This window comes from Scyliorhinus torazame, chromosome 7 (assembly GCF_047496885.1).
Source record: "Scyliorhinus torazame isolate Kashiwa2021f chromosome 7, sScyTor2.1, whole genome shotgun sequence".
NCBI classification, from domain to species: domain Eukaryota; kingdom Metazoa; phylum Chordata; class Chondrichthyes; order Carcharhiniformes; family Scyliorhinidae; genus Scyliorhinus; species Scyliorhinus torazame.
The window spans coordinates 34,869,709-34,884,623 of NC_092713.1; the positions used below are offsets into that span (position 1 = coordinate 34,869,709).

General features: G+C 42.2%; 1 protein-coding gene and 1 long non-coding RNA gene across 3 annotated transcripts in view; one reads left to right on the plus strand and one right to left on the minus strand.

Moving 5' to 3' along the window:
- LOC140426136 (rho GTPase-activating protein 29-like) overlaps window positions 1-6,411 on the minus strand; it is a 130,183-nt gene extending 123,772 nt beyond the window's left edge. The window contains exons 1-2 of one of the 2 annotated variants that reach the window (XM_072510538.1): window positions 6,184-6,411; window positions 3,669-4,007 (exon numbers count right to left, since the gene is read on the minus strand). In XM_072510538.1, coding sequence (XP_072366639.1) covers window positions 3,669-3,924 — 256 coding nt within the window. In that variant the 5' untranslated portion in view covers window positions 3,925-4,007; window positions 6,184-6,411. Of the gene's footprint in view, window positions 1-3,668; window positions 4,008-4,941; window positions 5,062-6,183 lie in introns of those variants that run through there. The other variant, XM_072510539.1, reaches the window with a different exon arrangement.
- A 110-nt stretch (window positions 6,412-6,521) lies between these two features.
- On the plus strand, window positions 6,522-9,965 carry LOC140426137 (uncharacterized). The gene is made up of 2 exons (XR_011948134.1): window positions 6,522-6,757; window positions 9,562-9,965. It is a non-coding gene; the product is annotated as an uncharacterized lncRNA (long non-coding RNA).
- Window positions 9,966-14,915: the final 4,950 nt, after the last annotated feature.

Consider the following 14,915-nt stretch of genomic DNA (forward strand, 5'->3'; position numbering starts at 1 on the left):
AGAATGCCCCTACCTGAACTTCACAATTGTCAGATAAATCCAGTTTGGGACCATGGATATTAATTATTACACGAGTGGAGGGAGAGCATGAAGAATATAAAACACGCAACAACTGAAGTTAGTATGTGACACATAATTTGGTATTTCAGGAAATGGTATAAATAGAATTGTGCAGTTAATGCATTGGAGGAAGAAAAAAAAAACCTTGAAATTAAGTGATAGTGGATTTTCATGTACACCCACTTTATCAGATTGTGCATTCCTCGCTGATATTTCAATGCCAGCGACATTGTGATGCAATTGATATAAATGCAAAAAGCACAAGAACTGATTCTGCTAAATTACTCAACACTACTTTCTTTTTGGATACTTTAAAAAGGAATTAATTCTCTTTCCCCTTGTGTCATATCCAATACACATGAGTGTAGTCAAAATATTGTACTTTAGGTTCAACGTACAAAGTAGATTAAGAGAGCTGAGGGAAAATATGCAGGCAGTTTTAAATTTGATGCGAGTGTAGGGGAAGAAAGAGAACAAAGGTGTGAAAAACAATTAAAATGAAAAGGAAAAAGGTAAAGAGATGAGACTAAAGTTCAAACTAAATTATAGTGCTTCATTTTAATTACAGTACTTCGGGTTTAAATTGTTTACAGATCACAAGTTGCTCATGGCTCAGAAAATACATGTAATGAACATGAAAACAAGCTATTTTTCCTAATTAGTCCATTTTGGTCTTTATCCTTTTTCTAGAATTAAAATCTTAAAATGTTGACATGGTCGCCATTAATTCCAGTTTTACAAACCTCTCTTTTGCACAATGTGCTTTCTGCTTTAAATTTTCTACATATTGTCCTAGATCCCTCATCAAAAAGTTTATTTCCACACATTTTTTCAGCCATCCAAAGCTCAAGACTAGATCAGCTTGTGATGCAATTTTGAACTGACAACCTTATTTGTAGCTGCCAGCATAATTGTACCTCAATAAGATAACCCATCAGTACCTATCCAAAGATTAGCATCTAACTTCAAGAGTACTTCCTACAACAACATTGTGCTTTTTTTCGTTATCTTGTGGCATAAACAAGATCAATTTCAATGTAAAAACTTTACATTTTATCTCAATTAGTTCATGGCTATATTGCAAGTAGGATCCAGTGCTTCTCAAATTTAATATTTGTTGATTGTCAATTCACAGCTATCTGATTGGGAAAAGTAGAACAGTACTATAGTTGAATGGTTATATTATGGTAACCCGGAGATGATGAGTTCAAATCCCATCATGGCAAACTGTGAAATAAAATGTTCTGGTCATTTGCAGGCTAACATCAGGAAAAGAAAATGCAACTGTTCTCATTTCTCAACTACATACTACAGTGATGTGGAGATGCTGCCGTTGGACTGGGGTGAGCACAGTAAGAAGTCTTACAACAATGGGGGTGTTGTAAGACTTCTTAACATGCTACAGTGTTCAACAATTTCTCACCTCCCACCACTGTGGGAATACACCAAAGACTGCAGCACTTCAAGAAGACCCATCAGCACCTTAACAGGAAAACTAGGGGTGGATAATAAATACCACCTTGCAGATGCTTCAGAAAAGCTATTTGTTCTTGAAAAAAGAAAATTGTTATCCAGTTTAGGCTGGGAAGAACAAGGGAAAGAGGAGGTGATCATGAGTTACATCACTTGACAGAGAGAACGAGAGACAATTTCCCCTGGCTGTAGAGTAGGATCATAGTCCCAGGATAAAGTGGTTGGCAGAGGAGGAGAAATTTCTTCACTCAAAAGGGTTGTGAGTTTTTGGAATTTTCTACCCAGTGGCCTGTAGATGCCCAGTCAAGACCCAGGTTTATGGATTTTGGGCACCAAACGAATCAAGGGATATGGGGATAAGATGGGAAAGTAGAGTTGTTGTCATGGTTCAGCCATAACTGAAATTGAATGATGGAGCAGGCTTGTAAAATTGAACAGCCTAATCCTGCTCCCATCCTTATTTTGTGTCACATGTCTGGGTTATTCCACTGTACAATGGACAGAGGATGGTGTGGATAGGATTTCTAAGAGTAACACTTCAGGACACTTGCAGCAGAACATTATGCCTTGGAATCAAAGGACTTTTTTTTTTTTTACATGGCAGAACCAAAAATTTTAACTATCTTTTAGTTTATTATGCGCCCAACATCAACATTATAAAGTAAGTGAGGTTACACCACTGGGTTGCCTGTGAAGCTTAAATCCCCTTTTGCTGCCAATAGGAAGCATCATCACCTCGGGCGAGATCCTCTGGCTGCTTGTGCCAGCTGGTCCTGCTGACGGTGCACCCCCACCCTGGGTTTCCCAGCTATGTGGGGGATTCAATGGGAAATTTCATCTGACATGCGTGGGACCAAAAGACCACATGCCTGCCAACAGCAGGCTCCCTCCTGCCACTGAGAAACAAGCTATGGGTAGGCCAGAGCATCTCACCCCACTTCTGCTTACTGAGTATTCAGCCAATTTGTGATACCTCTTCAACCAGAGGCTCAATTACCAAAATTAATGAAAACAATAACTTCTCCAGTGGCCTGTTTCCTGCTCCTGAGCTATGGAGTTTCCCCATCGTGTGGGAGTGAAGAGATCTGAAAGTGTATCATCAGATGTTGGAAGAAACCAACATGTTTTTCATGCATGTAGAGATTCAATCACAAGGTTTTGCATGGCATCTTTGTTCTTGTGGCTTCAGAATACTAAATGTTGTCAATTGCAATACTTGCTCAGTATCGGATAAATAGGAAGATGATGAACACAAAGTTTAACAGTGCTAACTTTCCTTGCACAAGGAACAGCCGTCATCCAATTTCAGTTTCTAGATAAGTTGCAGATATTAAGTGGTTGCGTTTGCATTGAACAAAAAGCAGACCATAATATGCCAATAGACTTCATCCAGCCACCCACTTGGATATTAAATTCTGCATGGAAGAGCAAAGAACTTCCTTTTTTGGATGCATATGCAGTTTTCACTAAGTATTCAGCAACTTTCAGGTTCAACAAAGTTCAATTACCAAAGGAAATAGATTTAAGGTTGAAGTCCACAAATAATGGGTATCTGATACTCCATCAAAGTGTCAGTTCTTAGGGGGGCGGGGAAGAAAGAAAAGGAGAGGAAGAACAAAGTTATATCAGAGTCAGATGGTATGGTATACAATGACAATTCAGCAATACATCTACTTACATTAATCCATGGATGCCGTTTACACAAATACATAATGAAAGCAAAGAACTGCGTTATATACATGTGAAAATAGATGACTAGCATTACAAATTGACCACATTACTTAACTGTGAACAAGCATTGTCAGCAGATCGTCTGCCACAATTTCTAGCAATCTCACACAACTAGCTTACTGGGTTTAAATGCATTTTTCTTCACATTTTGAAATAACTCATCTACTGTTGATCATTATGGGGTGTTCTAGGAGAAAGGCCAAGACCCATTGCCGAACAACACCAATACTTGATGCTTCAGAACATAAACGGTCCTTTGCACAAGAAAATATAAACATATTTTTCAGCCTTTTGGCAGAGTCAAGACCTGCAAAAGTTTATCACTGACACTATTCTTCTCTAAGGTACCAAATCAAGGTGATACTTAGGTGATTAAGGGATAAGCATTAAAGCAAATGACACACCTTGTGAAAGAAAGGCTTCTTTCAAATGCTCCAGGACGTCGGCAAACTTCCTGACATCATTCACCAACTGCATAATGTATTCTGGATCCACAACTGGACTGTCATAACAATCTGAGTTAGAGCTGATGCTGCTGACAGAACCACTTTTGGTACTTCGGCCCATACTCCAGTTTCCTGAGCTGGGTAAGGCAAAGAAATTTGAACTGGAGAAACGGGCAAAACCACGTTTATTACTTCCGACAGTCTGCCGCAACATCCCAGCTGGTGAGCTTCTTGCAAATTCCTCAGGACAATCTGTAAAGCTAAACGATCATCAACAAAAGTTTATGATGACAGAACCTAGAACAAGAACAGAAAACAACATTTAATAAATATATGCAAGGTAACATCAAATACTTTTTTTGTGTCAATAGAATGCTAAAATAATCCCTTCCAGCAAAAACTTGAGCTTACATAGCACCTTCATTTGTGAAAAAATATCTCCAGAGAAATTTGGGGACGTAATAATTTTCTCTAGCCCCAGAACTGCAGTTTCCATCATATTAAAAGATTATTCCAATTATTTTCTTTGGGCATGATGGCTTGCTAAGTTATTCAGGCTCAATCACTTGTCTATTGCAATATTAACAGTGCACTGGAGTGGTTTATAACAAGGAGGCACTTGCCACATCTCTCACTTTTAAGTTTTGAAACGCTTGGTGTGACGAAAACGGCACATGGTCGTTTTGTTCTCGGTTTTGCAAAATTATTATTTTTTAATGTCACGAGAGCTAGAGTGAGTCAGATTCATCATTACAACATCAACACAAACAATTTACATACCACTGATCATAAAAGCAGACATTTACAAACGAGCCAACTGGTGCACAACTCGGAGTGGATGGGAATGTCAACACACGACAAGCGAGATGTCAAGGGGTCAAATAAGACAGATTACAAAGTCATTAAAATTAGAGCACTAATTGACACGAATAATTTAAAAAATAACACTCCGGTGGCAAATTACATCCGCAATCTTTTTTAAAAAATTTAATTTGATAACCCACATCAACACCGCAGCTTCTGTCGAAGGGAGTTTCCTGTTTACTACATTGTGAGCAAGTTTCGTTACTTTTTCCCCCAGAGGGTACTTTAAATTTGCACCAGACCTTTGAACGCTGCTCAGCGGCGAGCAGTGCAGGTGGGCGATTTAAAAAAACACCGTACTGGTACTGATCGTCCACACTCCGAAACCAATGAAAGAAAAAGGGAGTCTAAATAAAATCTTGCAAACCTTCACCACCTTTTCTTTTTGCTCGCCCATCCGACGGAGTGACATACCCAGCTCTGGTGCTGGGCTGCAATAAGCGCAGAGGTGGTGTGTTTGTTAAAAGAGGTGGGGGTGGTGGTGGGGAGCAGATCCGCGGCTGATAACCCCTCAAACTTGCCAGGCACGGTGCTCTCTTATCTCGCAGCCAAATGTCTTGCATTCCTTTGGGTTAAACAGCTCCACACCCAATCCAGCAGCCCCCCCCCCCCGGGCGATGGCTGGTTTAAAAGCCACTGCGAGCAAAGCAGGGAGTGTGCAAAGTGGCAGCAGCAGCAGCGTCCCCCCCCCCCCCCGGGAGGGGAGGAAGAGAATCTACCTGCTCCCCTGGGGGGGGGGGGGGATTCTACCTCCTCCCCTGGGGGGGGAGATTCTACCTCCTCCCCTGGGGGGGGGGGGGGAGATTCTACCTCCTCCCCTCGGGGGGGGGGGGGGGGATTCTACCTCCTCCCCTCGGGGGGGGGGGGGGGGGAGAGATTCTACCTCCTCCCCTCGGGGGGGATTCTACCTCCTCCCCTGGGGGGGGGGGGATTCTACCTCCTCCCCTGGGGGGGGGGCGGGGATTCTACCTCCTCCCCTGGGGGGGGGGGGGATTCTACCTCCTCCCCTGGGGGGGGGGGGATTCTACCTCCTCCCCTGGGGGGGGGGGATTCTACCTCCTCCCCTGGGGGGGGGGAAATTCTACCTCCTCCCCTGGGGGGGGGGAAATTCTACCTCCTCCCCTTGGGGGGGGGGGGGGGGAAGATTCTACCTCCTCCCCTCGGGGGGGGGGGGGGGGGATTCATTCTACCACCTCTCCTCGGGGGGAAGGGGAGGAATTCTACCTCCTCTCCTTTGGGGGGGGGGGGGGGGGGGGGAATTCTACCTTCTCCCCCCCCCCCCCCCCGCCCGGGGGGGGGGGGGGGGGGGGGGGCGCTGCGAAGGGGGCGGGGCATCACAAAAGCCCGCCGCCAGCCTGGACGGGCCGGGTACGCGCGCTGTTCGCACCGGGAGCTCGAGCCCTGGAACGCGAGTTAACGGTCGCAGTTTAAAAGGGACGATACGAGGGGGCTGGCTAGATACCAGGCACCCGCCGACCGACGTACTTCCCTCAGAATGGGGGGGGGGGGAAACTCTTGAGAAAAATCGGTTCTTGTTTGTGGGAGAGGAGGTGGGAAAGAGTCAATCTATTCCGCCGCCGAACAGGAGGAGAAATCAAAGCCGACTCACCCGCCTGAGCAAGGTATCCGATTTCGTTAACGGTCTTGCTGCGGACATCGTGTTGTGATTGTTTTCTTTTTCCTTGCACCCACCCCTTTCTCTCTGCGTGAAAACGCTTTCCACAGCCTGGCTCGACCGTTGGGAAGTGGGGCTTTTGACGCCCTCGCCCTGCTCCGTGGCCGCTCGGTGTGAGAAGCCCGCCCGCCGCCAGTTTACCTTCACACTTGGCCGCTGCCCGCCCCGCGCCACCACGTGGGCCGCCGATGCGGGCAGCCGATTGGCCCGAGTCCGGCGGAGAGGCCCCGCCCCCATCCTCCCAGTCCCGCGCCCCCCCCCCCCATATTGGGAATCTGGCCCCAATAGCAACAGTAGGTGAAGTTTTTGCGCGGGGGGCAGGGAGCACCATGTTTCAATGGGTGGGGGTGCTAACATGAACGCCTTTTTCTTTGAAGTGCGAGGTTTGTGAGTGCCTCCACACGTCTGAGAGGAGCAAACCAGTCAGAATGCAACCCCATTTAGTCAAACCCGCTTTGCTGCTGCAGCAGCCACACACGGTGTCTCCTCCATACGGTGCAAATAAATGGTAAGTGTTCATTCCTCTCCACCTTCGCACATTCTTGGCTTTAACACTTTTTTTAAAAAAAGACAACCATCACGAGCGGGCGCAGTCGCGATCAAAGAAAACCTTGGCTTTGAGATTCCGCCATGGTAATAAATATTGTGGTGGACCTGCCAACATTTCATCCCAAAATGTGCTCTTCATAATGGTCTAGACGTTCTGAAACAAAAGGCCAAGGGATTTTCATTTACATATCTATAAAGAATGATACAATAGACGGGGGTCATGGATGTGTGCCTGAGAACCCTCATGCTGTTTCTTAAGGGTTGCAGGGAGAAAATAATCGCTGGGCAATTCTCGTGAACGTACTGGCAGCTTCCCCAGAATGGCTTTGGTGAAGATCTGCTACTAACGAGTGTTCCTTCCTGAATTGTATCCTGGGGAAGACCAGAAAATGTGATTGGGGGGGGGGGGGGGGGGAATTACAACTGTAGAACAGCTCAGGATAAAAGGTAGATGTTTTGAAGAAAAAGTAGGCTGTTTTCACTCTGATACTTAGTGGTGAGGTTTCCATTGTGACATTGAATTTTCCCACAGTTTTCCTTTACCTCTGTCAGCCTATTACATTTTGAACTGAAAGTTAGCTTTTCGCTCATTTGTTGAGCCAATAGTGCAGTCCATTTCTTCTGAAACGTAAGATGAAATCTATGTGTAAACCACATACCTGAGGTAAGCAATGCACAGTCCACGGAACACTAATTTACTGTTCTGCAAGGTGACAGGAATGTAAAGGTCCTTTGATATGCTTATGGTTTCAAGAGGAAGTGATAGCTGATGTTCTTAAGATATTTTCACTCCTAAACATGTATATCAATAGTTTATTCATAATTTACATTTTAAAATAGTCACACCAGTCATGTCACTGAAAAATAGTTTCCTCTGACCCGCTCTGCAAACAGCATTGTAAATAGCATCATAGATATCATAGAATATACAGTGCAGAAGGAGGCCATTTGGCCCATTGAGTCTGCACCTACCCACTTAAGCCCAAACTTCCACCCTATCCCCGTAACCCAATAACCCCATCTAACCTTTTTTTTGGACACTAAGGGCAATTTAGCATGGCCAATCCACCTAACCTGCATGTCTTTTGGACTGTGGGTGGAAACCGGAGCATCCAGAGGAAACCCACGCAGACACGGGGAGAACGTGCAGACTCTGCACAGCCAGTGACCCAGCGGGGAATCAAACCTGGGACACTGGCGCTGTGAAGCCACAGTGCAAGCCACTTGTGCTACCGTGCTGCCCGATAGATAAATTTGCCATTTGGAAAAAACACTTTAAAAAATGTTGCTTAGTTAAAAATCTGGCAACGGGTTTATTATAAAGTATAAAATACATCAGAAGAGGAGGTTCTAAACTGCAAAAACAAAATTTTAAAATAATCCAAATTAAGAGTATAATTCAGGGTTGACTACACCTCCAAACATTTATATAGAATCATAGAATTTAGAGTGCAGAAGGAGGCCGTTCGGCCCATCGAGCCTGCACCAGGAAAGAGCACTCTACTTAAGCCCACACTTCCACCCTATCCCCATAACCCAGTGACCCCACCTAACCTTTTGGACACTAAAGGACAATTTAGCATAGCCAGTGCACCTAACCTGCACATAATAATAATCTTCATTAGTGTCACAAGTAGGCTTCCATTAACACTGCAATGGCGTTGTTGTGAAAATCTCCTAGTTGCCACCCTCCTGTTTGGGTACACTGAGGAAGAATTCAGAATGTCCAATTCACCTAACAAGCACGTCCTTCTGGACTTTGTGGAAGGAAACCGGAGCACCCGGAGGAAATCCATGCAGACACTGGGAGAACGTGCAGACTCCGGGGGCACAGACAGTGATCCGAGGCGAAATTGAACCCTGGAACTGAGGCATCAGTGCTAACCACTGTGTCACCATGCCACCCTAATTGTTTTGTTTTTATGTATAAAAACAAGATACGTTTACTTTTTATTGTTTGTTTTCTTGAGTAGTTTACTGTTGATTTTTTTTTTTAAGTATGTTTTTTTGATTTGTCCTCGTGGCTTGTTTCATAGAATCATAGAATGTACAGTGCAGAAGGAGGCCATTCAGCCCATTGAGTCTGTACCGGCTCTTGGAAAGAGAACCCCACTTAAGGCCACACATCCCAGTAATCCCACCTAATCTAAGGGCAATTTAGCATGGCCAGTCCACCTAACCTGCACATTTTTGGACTGTGGCAAGAAACCGGAGCACCCGGAGGATCCCACGCAGACATGGGGAGAATGTGCAGACTCCTCACAGACAGTGACCCAAGCCGGGAAACTAACCTGGGACCCTGGAGCTGTGAAGCAACTGTGCTAACCATTGTGCTACCATACCCCCCCGAAAAAAGACATTTCTTTTCATTTGTGTGGCTATTCATTGCATGTCTGGAAATGTAACTTTCATTCAACACGATGCTGCACCAGGCTGATACATAGTCAGCAAAACTGAGAAATAATTTTGTTGAGAAAATTTAAAATCCTGGATAGTTGTTTGAATATTAATGATGGAAATGCTCAGCATGTTAGGCAGCATCTGTGGAGATGGGGAGGAGATTTAACATTACCTCTATTTCTCTCTCCACTTATGCTGTCTGACCTGAATATTTACAATACTTTCAGTTTTTATTGGTCTAGATTTTGGAACTAGAACTGATGCAAAATAAATTTGGGTTGTCTCAATTTGGCTCCTGGTGGACTACAGCAGAGAATGACTGTTTATTGCCATGAAACTGACAATCTCATTCATTAACCGTAGGTGTGGAAAGTGAAAAGGAATGGCACACTGGGGCATTTTGTGGTTTTCTGAAGTTGAGACACATTGAGGCAAAGGAGGAAGCTAACCCTAGCTGCATTCTGTGTCTGGAATGAGAAATGTTCCATTGCCTGCACTAACGTCCTCACCTTGACGAGCACAGAAACAAACCTCAACAAGAAATGAATGTAATCCATTTTTCGACGCAGTCTAATACTCTGTATACATTGTGTGCAGAATTTGGACTTGAATTAGTGGCACTATCCAGTCTTATCTGATAGAATTGCATTGTTCATTGATCACTTGACAAAATACCTTAATTTATTTTATGATGTCACAAGATAAGAGATTATTTGCATTAGTGAATAGCCACATTATTTAAACTTATTAAAACATTTGTACAAAGAGTTTATGATTTCTATGTATTTATATTTTTAATAATATATTGGAAGTCTTAGATATGCATGCACATCCTGTCTACAAAGCCTTGCATCAGTTTTTAATATCACATTTGTCTCTAAATTCCTGTCTGCACATTTAGAATGGAAACTGACTGTGTAAACTTATTGAACCATTCTCTAAGTGGTGACCCTATGGCATCTCAACTTTATATCACCCAATTTCTCAACCTGAACATGCCTCAACTGTTCACAAAAAAACAGATATGGGGGGAAGGAGGTAAATTATGAATCAGTGAAAAGTTAGACAAACTGTAATATCCCACACAAAGCCTACGGAATGGGAATGCTTGTCTTCCCTGCTCCAGTAAGAATATGAGCTCCTCTGCTAGGGATGGGTATCTCAATTAACCCATGTATATAAGTTGGCCAGTAAGGCACTGACTGATGCACAGGAACCTGGTGGGGATCTACCCGGTAGTGTATATATATCGTTTGTGTAAAGAAAACATTTTTCATTTGACTCAGTGTGGACTGCCCGTGTCCTTATTAAATAAACAATACAATAAATAAAGGGAAAGTATTAGAGAAGTTAATTTAGCTAAATGAGAAAAGTGTGTCAGGCCCTTAAGGGCATACACAAAGATCCTTTGGGAAACAATGAAAATGATTATAGCTCATTCTGAAACTAAGGTCTTAAATCTGAACAGAGGAGACTATGAAGGTAAGAGGACAAGTTGGCTATGGTGGATTGTGAAAATGCACTAAAAACCTGATGGCAAACGGCTATTGGCTAGTATTTTTAAAAGTATTACATGGTCAACAACAAATATATATTCCTCCAAGGCAAAAGTCCAAGTGAACAAACTGTGACTAACAAAATAAGTTTATTAAAGATTGCACTAGATCAAAGGGAGTGGTTTATAAGATTGCCCCCCAAAAAGTGCTAAACCCAAGGATTGGGAAAAGAGAATATGAAGGGAAGCTAGTGAGACAAATCGGTAGACTAAACTTCTTTAGGTATGTGAAAAGGAAAAGCTTAGCAAGGACAAATATGGGTCCATTACAGATGAAGACAGGATAATCTCTAATGAAGAATAGGAAAATGGCTGTCAAACTAAACAATTACTTTGTGTCGGTCTTCATGAAGAAAGACCGAAAACCTCCCAGAAATACTATGGGACCAAGGGGTGTATGAAAATGAAATAAATTAATATTAACAAAGAGGTAGTACTTGAAAATTAATTGGATTGAAGATTGATAAAACCTCTGAACGTGTGAATTAGGAGCAGGAGTAGCCCATTTGACCTTCAAGCCTGCTCTACCATTCAATAAAATCATAGCTGCTTTGTTGTAACTTCAATTCCACATTCCACCCCCTTGCTTATCAAGAATCTTATCTACCTCTGCCTTAAAAATATTCAAAGACTCTGCTTCCACCACCTTTTGAAAAAGTGGATTCCATTGCAACCCTTACATTTGACAATCCTGTTGGAGTTTTCTGAGGATGTTACTTGTGGCATAGTTTTTTTTTAATTTAGAGAACCCAATTATTTTTTTCCAATTAAGGGGCAATTTAGCGTGGCCAATCCACCTAACCTGCACATCTTGAGTTGTGGGGACGCAACCCATGCAGACACCGGGAGAATATGCAAACTCCACAGTGACCCAGGGCTGGGATTGAACCCGAGTCCTCAGCGCCATAGGCAGCAGTGCTAATCACTGCGCTACCGTGCCGCCGCCCCACTTGTAGCCTAGGTTAAGGAGAACCAGTGAGTGTGGTGTATTTGGAATTTTAGAAGGCTTTCAAAGTCCCACACAGGAGGTTAATACACAAAATTAGAGCACATGGGTTTGGGGGTAATATGTTGTCATGGATTGAGAATTTGTTAACAGTCAAAAAACAGAGATTAGGAATAAACGGTGATTGTCTGGATGTCAGGCTGTTACTAGTGGGATACCGCAAGGATCAGTGCCACATCTGTTCACAATCTATATAAATGGTTTAGATGTGGGGACAAAAATGTAATATTTCCAAATTTGCTGATGACAAATCTAGGTAGAAATGTAAGTTGTGAAGATGCAAGGAGGCTTCATGGGTACTTGGACAAACTAAGTGCAAAACCTTGGCAGATGGAATACAATGTGAATAAGTGTGAATTTATCCACTTTGTTAGAAAAACAAAGGCAGAATATTTCTTAAATAGTGAGAGGTTGTGGAGCATTGATGTGAAAAGGATCTGGGATCCTTGTTCATGAGTTTCTTAAATCTAGCATGCAGGTGCAGCAAGCAATTAGGAAGGCAAATGATATATTGACCTTCATTGCAAGGGGATTTGAGTACAGGAATAAAGATGTCTTGCTGCAATTGTTTTGTATCTAGGTAAGACTGGAGTATTGTATTTGGTCTGCTTATCGAAGGAAGGATATACTTGCCATAGAGGAGTGCAATGGAGGTTCACCAGACTAATCCCTGGGAAGGCAGAATTGTCTCATGAGGAGAAAGTGACGAAACTGGGCCTGTCTTCTCCAGAGTTTCGAAGAATGAGGGATTCTCATTAGAACTTACAAAATTCTTCCAGGGCGTGACAGGATACATGGCATGAATAGGGTACATGTGGATAGGCTATTTCCACTGGCTGGTGAGTGGGGAAGTAGAGTTTCAGAATAAGGGGCGAGCCATTTAAGATCACGATGAGAAGGAATTTCTTCACTCAAAGTATTGAATCTTGAATTCTCTCCCCAGGGAGCGATGGAAGCTCAATCATTGAGCATATTGAATACCAAAATCAATTGATTTCTGAATACTGATATCATCACGGGATATGGGATAGCGTAGGAAAGTGGCATTGAGGTAGATGATCAACCATAATCTAAAGACCTTAGGAATTGTAATTTGGAGTTTTACTCTGAGCCAATGTGTGCCAGAGGGTGGACAATGCAGTTAGCATTTTCAAAAGGGAGAGGGCTAACTTGAGTAATTACAAGACAGTTTTTTTAACATTAGCGATAGGAAAAGTTTTTAATCTTTTATTAAAAATGAAACGCTTTAAATCTCATTTAAACCTGATAAAGATTCCAAAAAAGAATTAGATGCATCCAATGTGGCATTTTCAAAAAGAAGGTAACACTTGCCAAATCCAGAAGAATTCTTTTGGAGATGACAGACCTGGTGATTGGGTGAAATATAGTGTACATGAACTGCTAACAGGCTTTGACAAGATACCACACAGCAGATTTAGAAAAGATTAAAGGGTATGAAATTAAGAGGGAAGCTAATTTTAATTAAGGGCCGAAATGCTGCGGATGCTTGAATCTGAAACAAAACCGAATGCTGGAAAAACGCACTTATGGCAGCAACTGTAGGGAGAGAAAACAGTTAACATGTCAAGACCGTTGGCCTCTGAGGCATGGGAACATGACATATAATGATAATTGATTAGAACTACTGTTCATGGAGAGGATAAACACTAATATTGACTCCTTTGACCAAATGTCCATATTTGGAATGGAAACTGATTGTGTAAACCTAGTTTAAGTTAAAACAAATGACATTGACATACTGCAGCGCCATCGTTTGTAAGAGGATGTAATTACAGCAGTTATACAAGCAATTTCAATTACGAATGAGAATACATAACAGAAATATTTAATAAAAACAGAATTCATGAAGTAAATTGGGACTGAAATATATCTACATGCCCTGGTCCAATTATCCCCTATTCCCTGACTCCTGTCCTACTACATGATGATCCTGGAATGCAAAGTTAACCCCTGGCTTCTCTTCTCTATTGCAAACAGTCTTCTAATGCTCTTCTCCCTTGTCTCCTCCACCCCCCCCCCCAACTATAATTGTGAGGCGCTGCTGAACTTATTTGTAATTATAATTGAGACTATTGATCAGCCATCTCAACTGTGTCCCATCCTTCCGCTAGATCATCGGACAAAACTTCCTTTAAAGATCCTCTCAGCCCTGTTGCCCTAGCCCTGAACTAGCATCAGAATGTCACATTTATGTACTAGTGTAAGACAAAGATTGTTGTACAGTAATTATACCTAACTGCAAGTGTTTCCAAGTTAGGTGATGCCAAGCCCACAAACTATATCAATACTGTACCATGTTCAATAAAACTACCTGAATTTTTATTAACTACTTCTATTTCAGTTTTGATAGAAATTTCATTTTATGTTTCCCTAAGATCCTAACAATGCAGTCCAATTTTGCACTAGGATATGCATTGCAACAATGACCATGAGTGAATCACAACATTTTTCCTAATTCCCTGTGGGACAAAATGTCACCACTTGGTATTTTCAGATGGCTAACCATGCTACCGAACGATCAATTTGAATTGGTATCTGAGATGAGTTATGCTACAATACTTTATTGCACATCTTTTTAAAAACTAATACTTGAAGCCAATAATGTCTCCAGAATATAATGTGTAATGTAGAGAGGCAGAAGAGAAGCTAGATGTTCAATTAGGGAGTTTACACATAACTCATTTTAACCTATTTGCTTCATGCTGTTTTAAAACCTGCACCAAGAGATGAGTGGTGTCATCAAAATAACATGGTAAGAAAATTTGCAGTGTTCACAACAAAATGAAATCAACAGCTTTCCTGTAAGTGGTCCACTGAAGCACAATGTCTCATTAACTGCCCTTCCCCAAACAACGTTTTTATTGAAGATTAGTGGTGAGTCATAAATTAAATTCCAGTAGGAGAGCCATAACGATCTGCTTTTCAGATTTTGCTATAAATCCAAAAACTCAATCCTGATGAAATCCACTCAGTCATAGTCAACATTGCTTGGTGTTCCTATTCATTTCATGATATTCAGAAAGAGGAATGTTTAATAAGATTAACATTCTGAAACATTATTTTGTCCTTGTACTTTCAAAAGTATTTGTTCAAAATTCTGTCATAATTACCAAATTGTTTCACATCCTTATCATT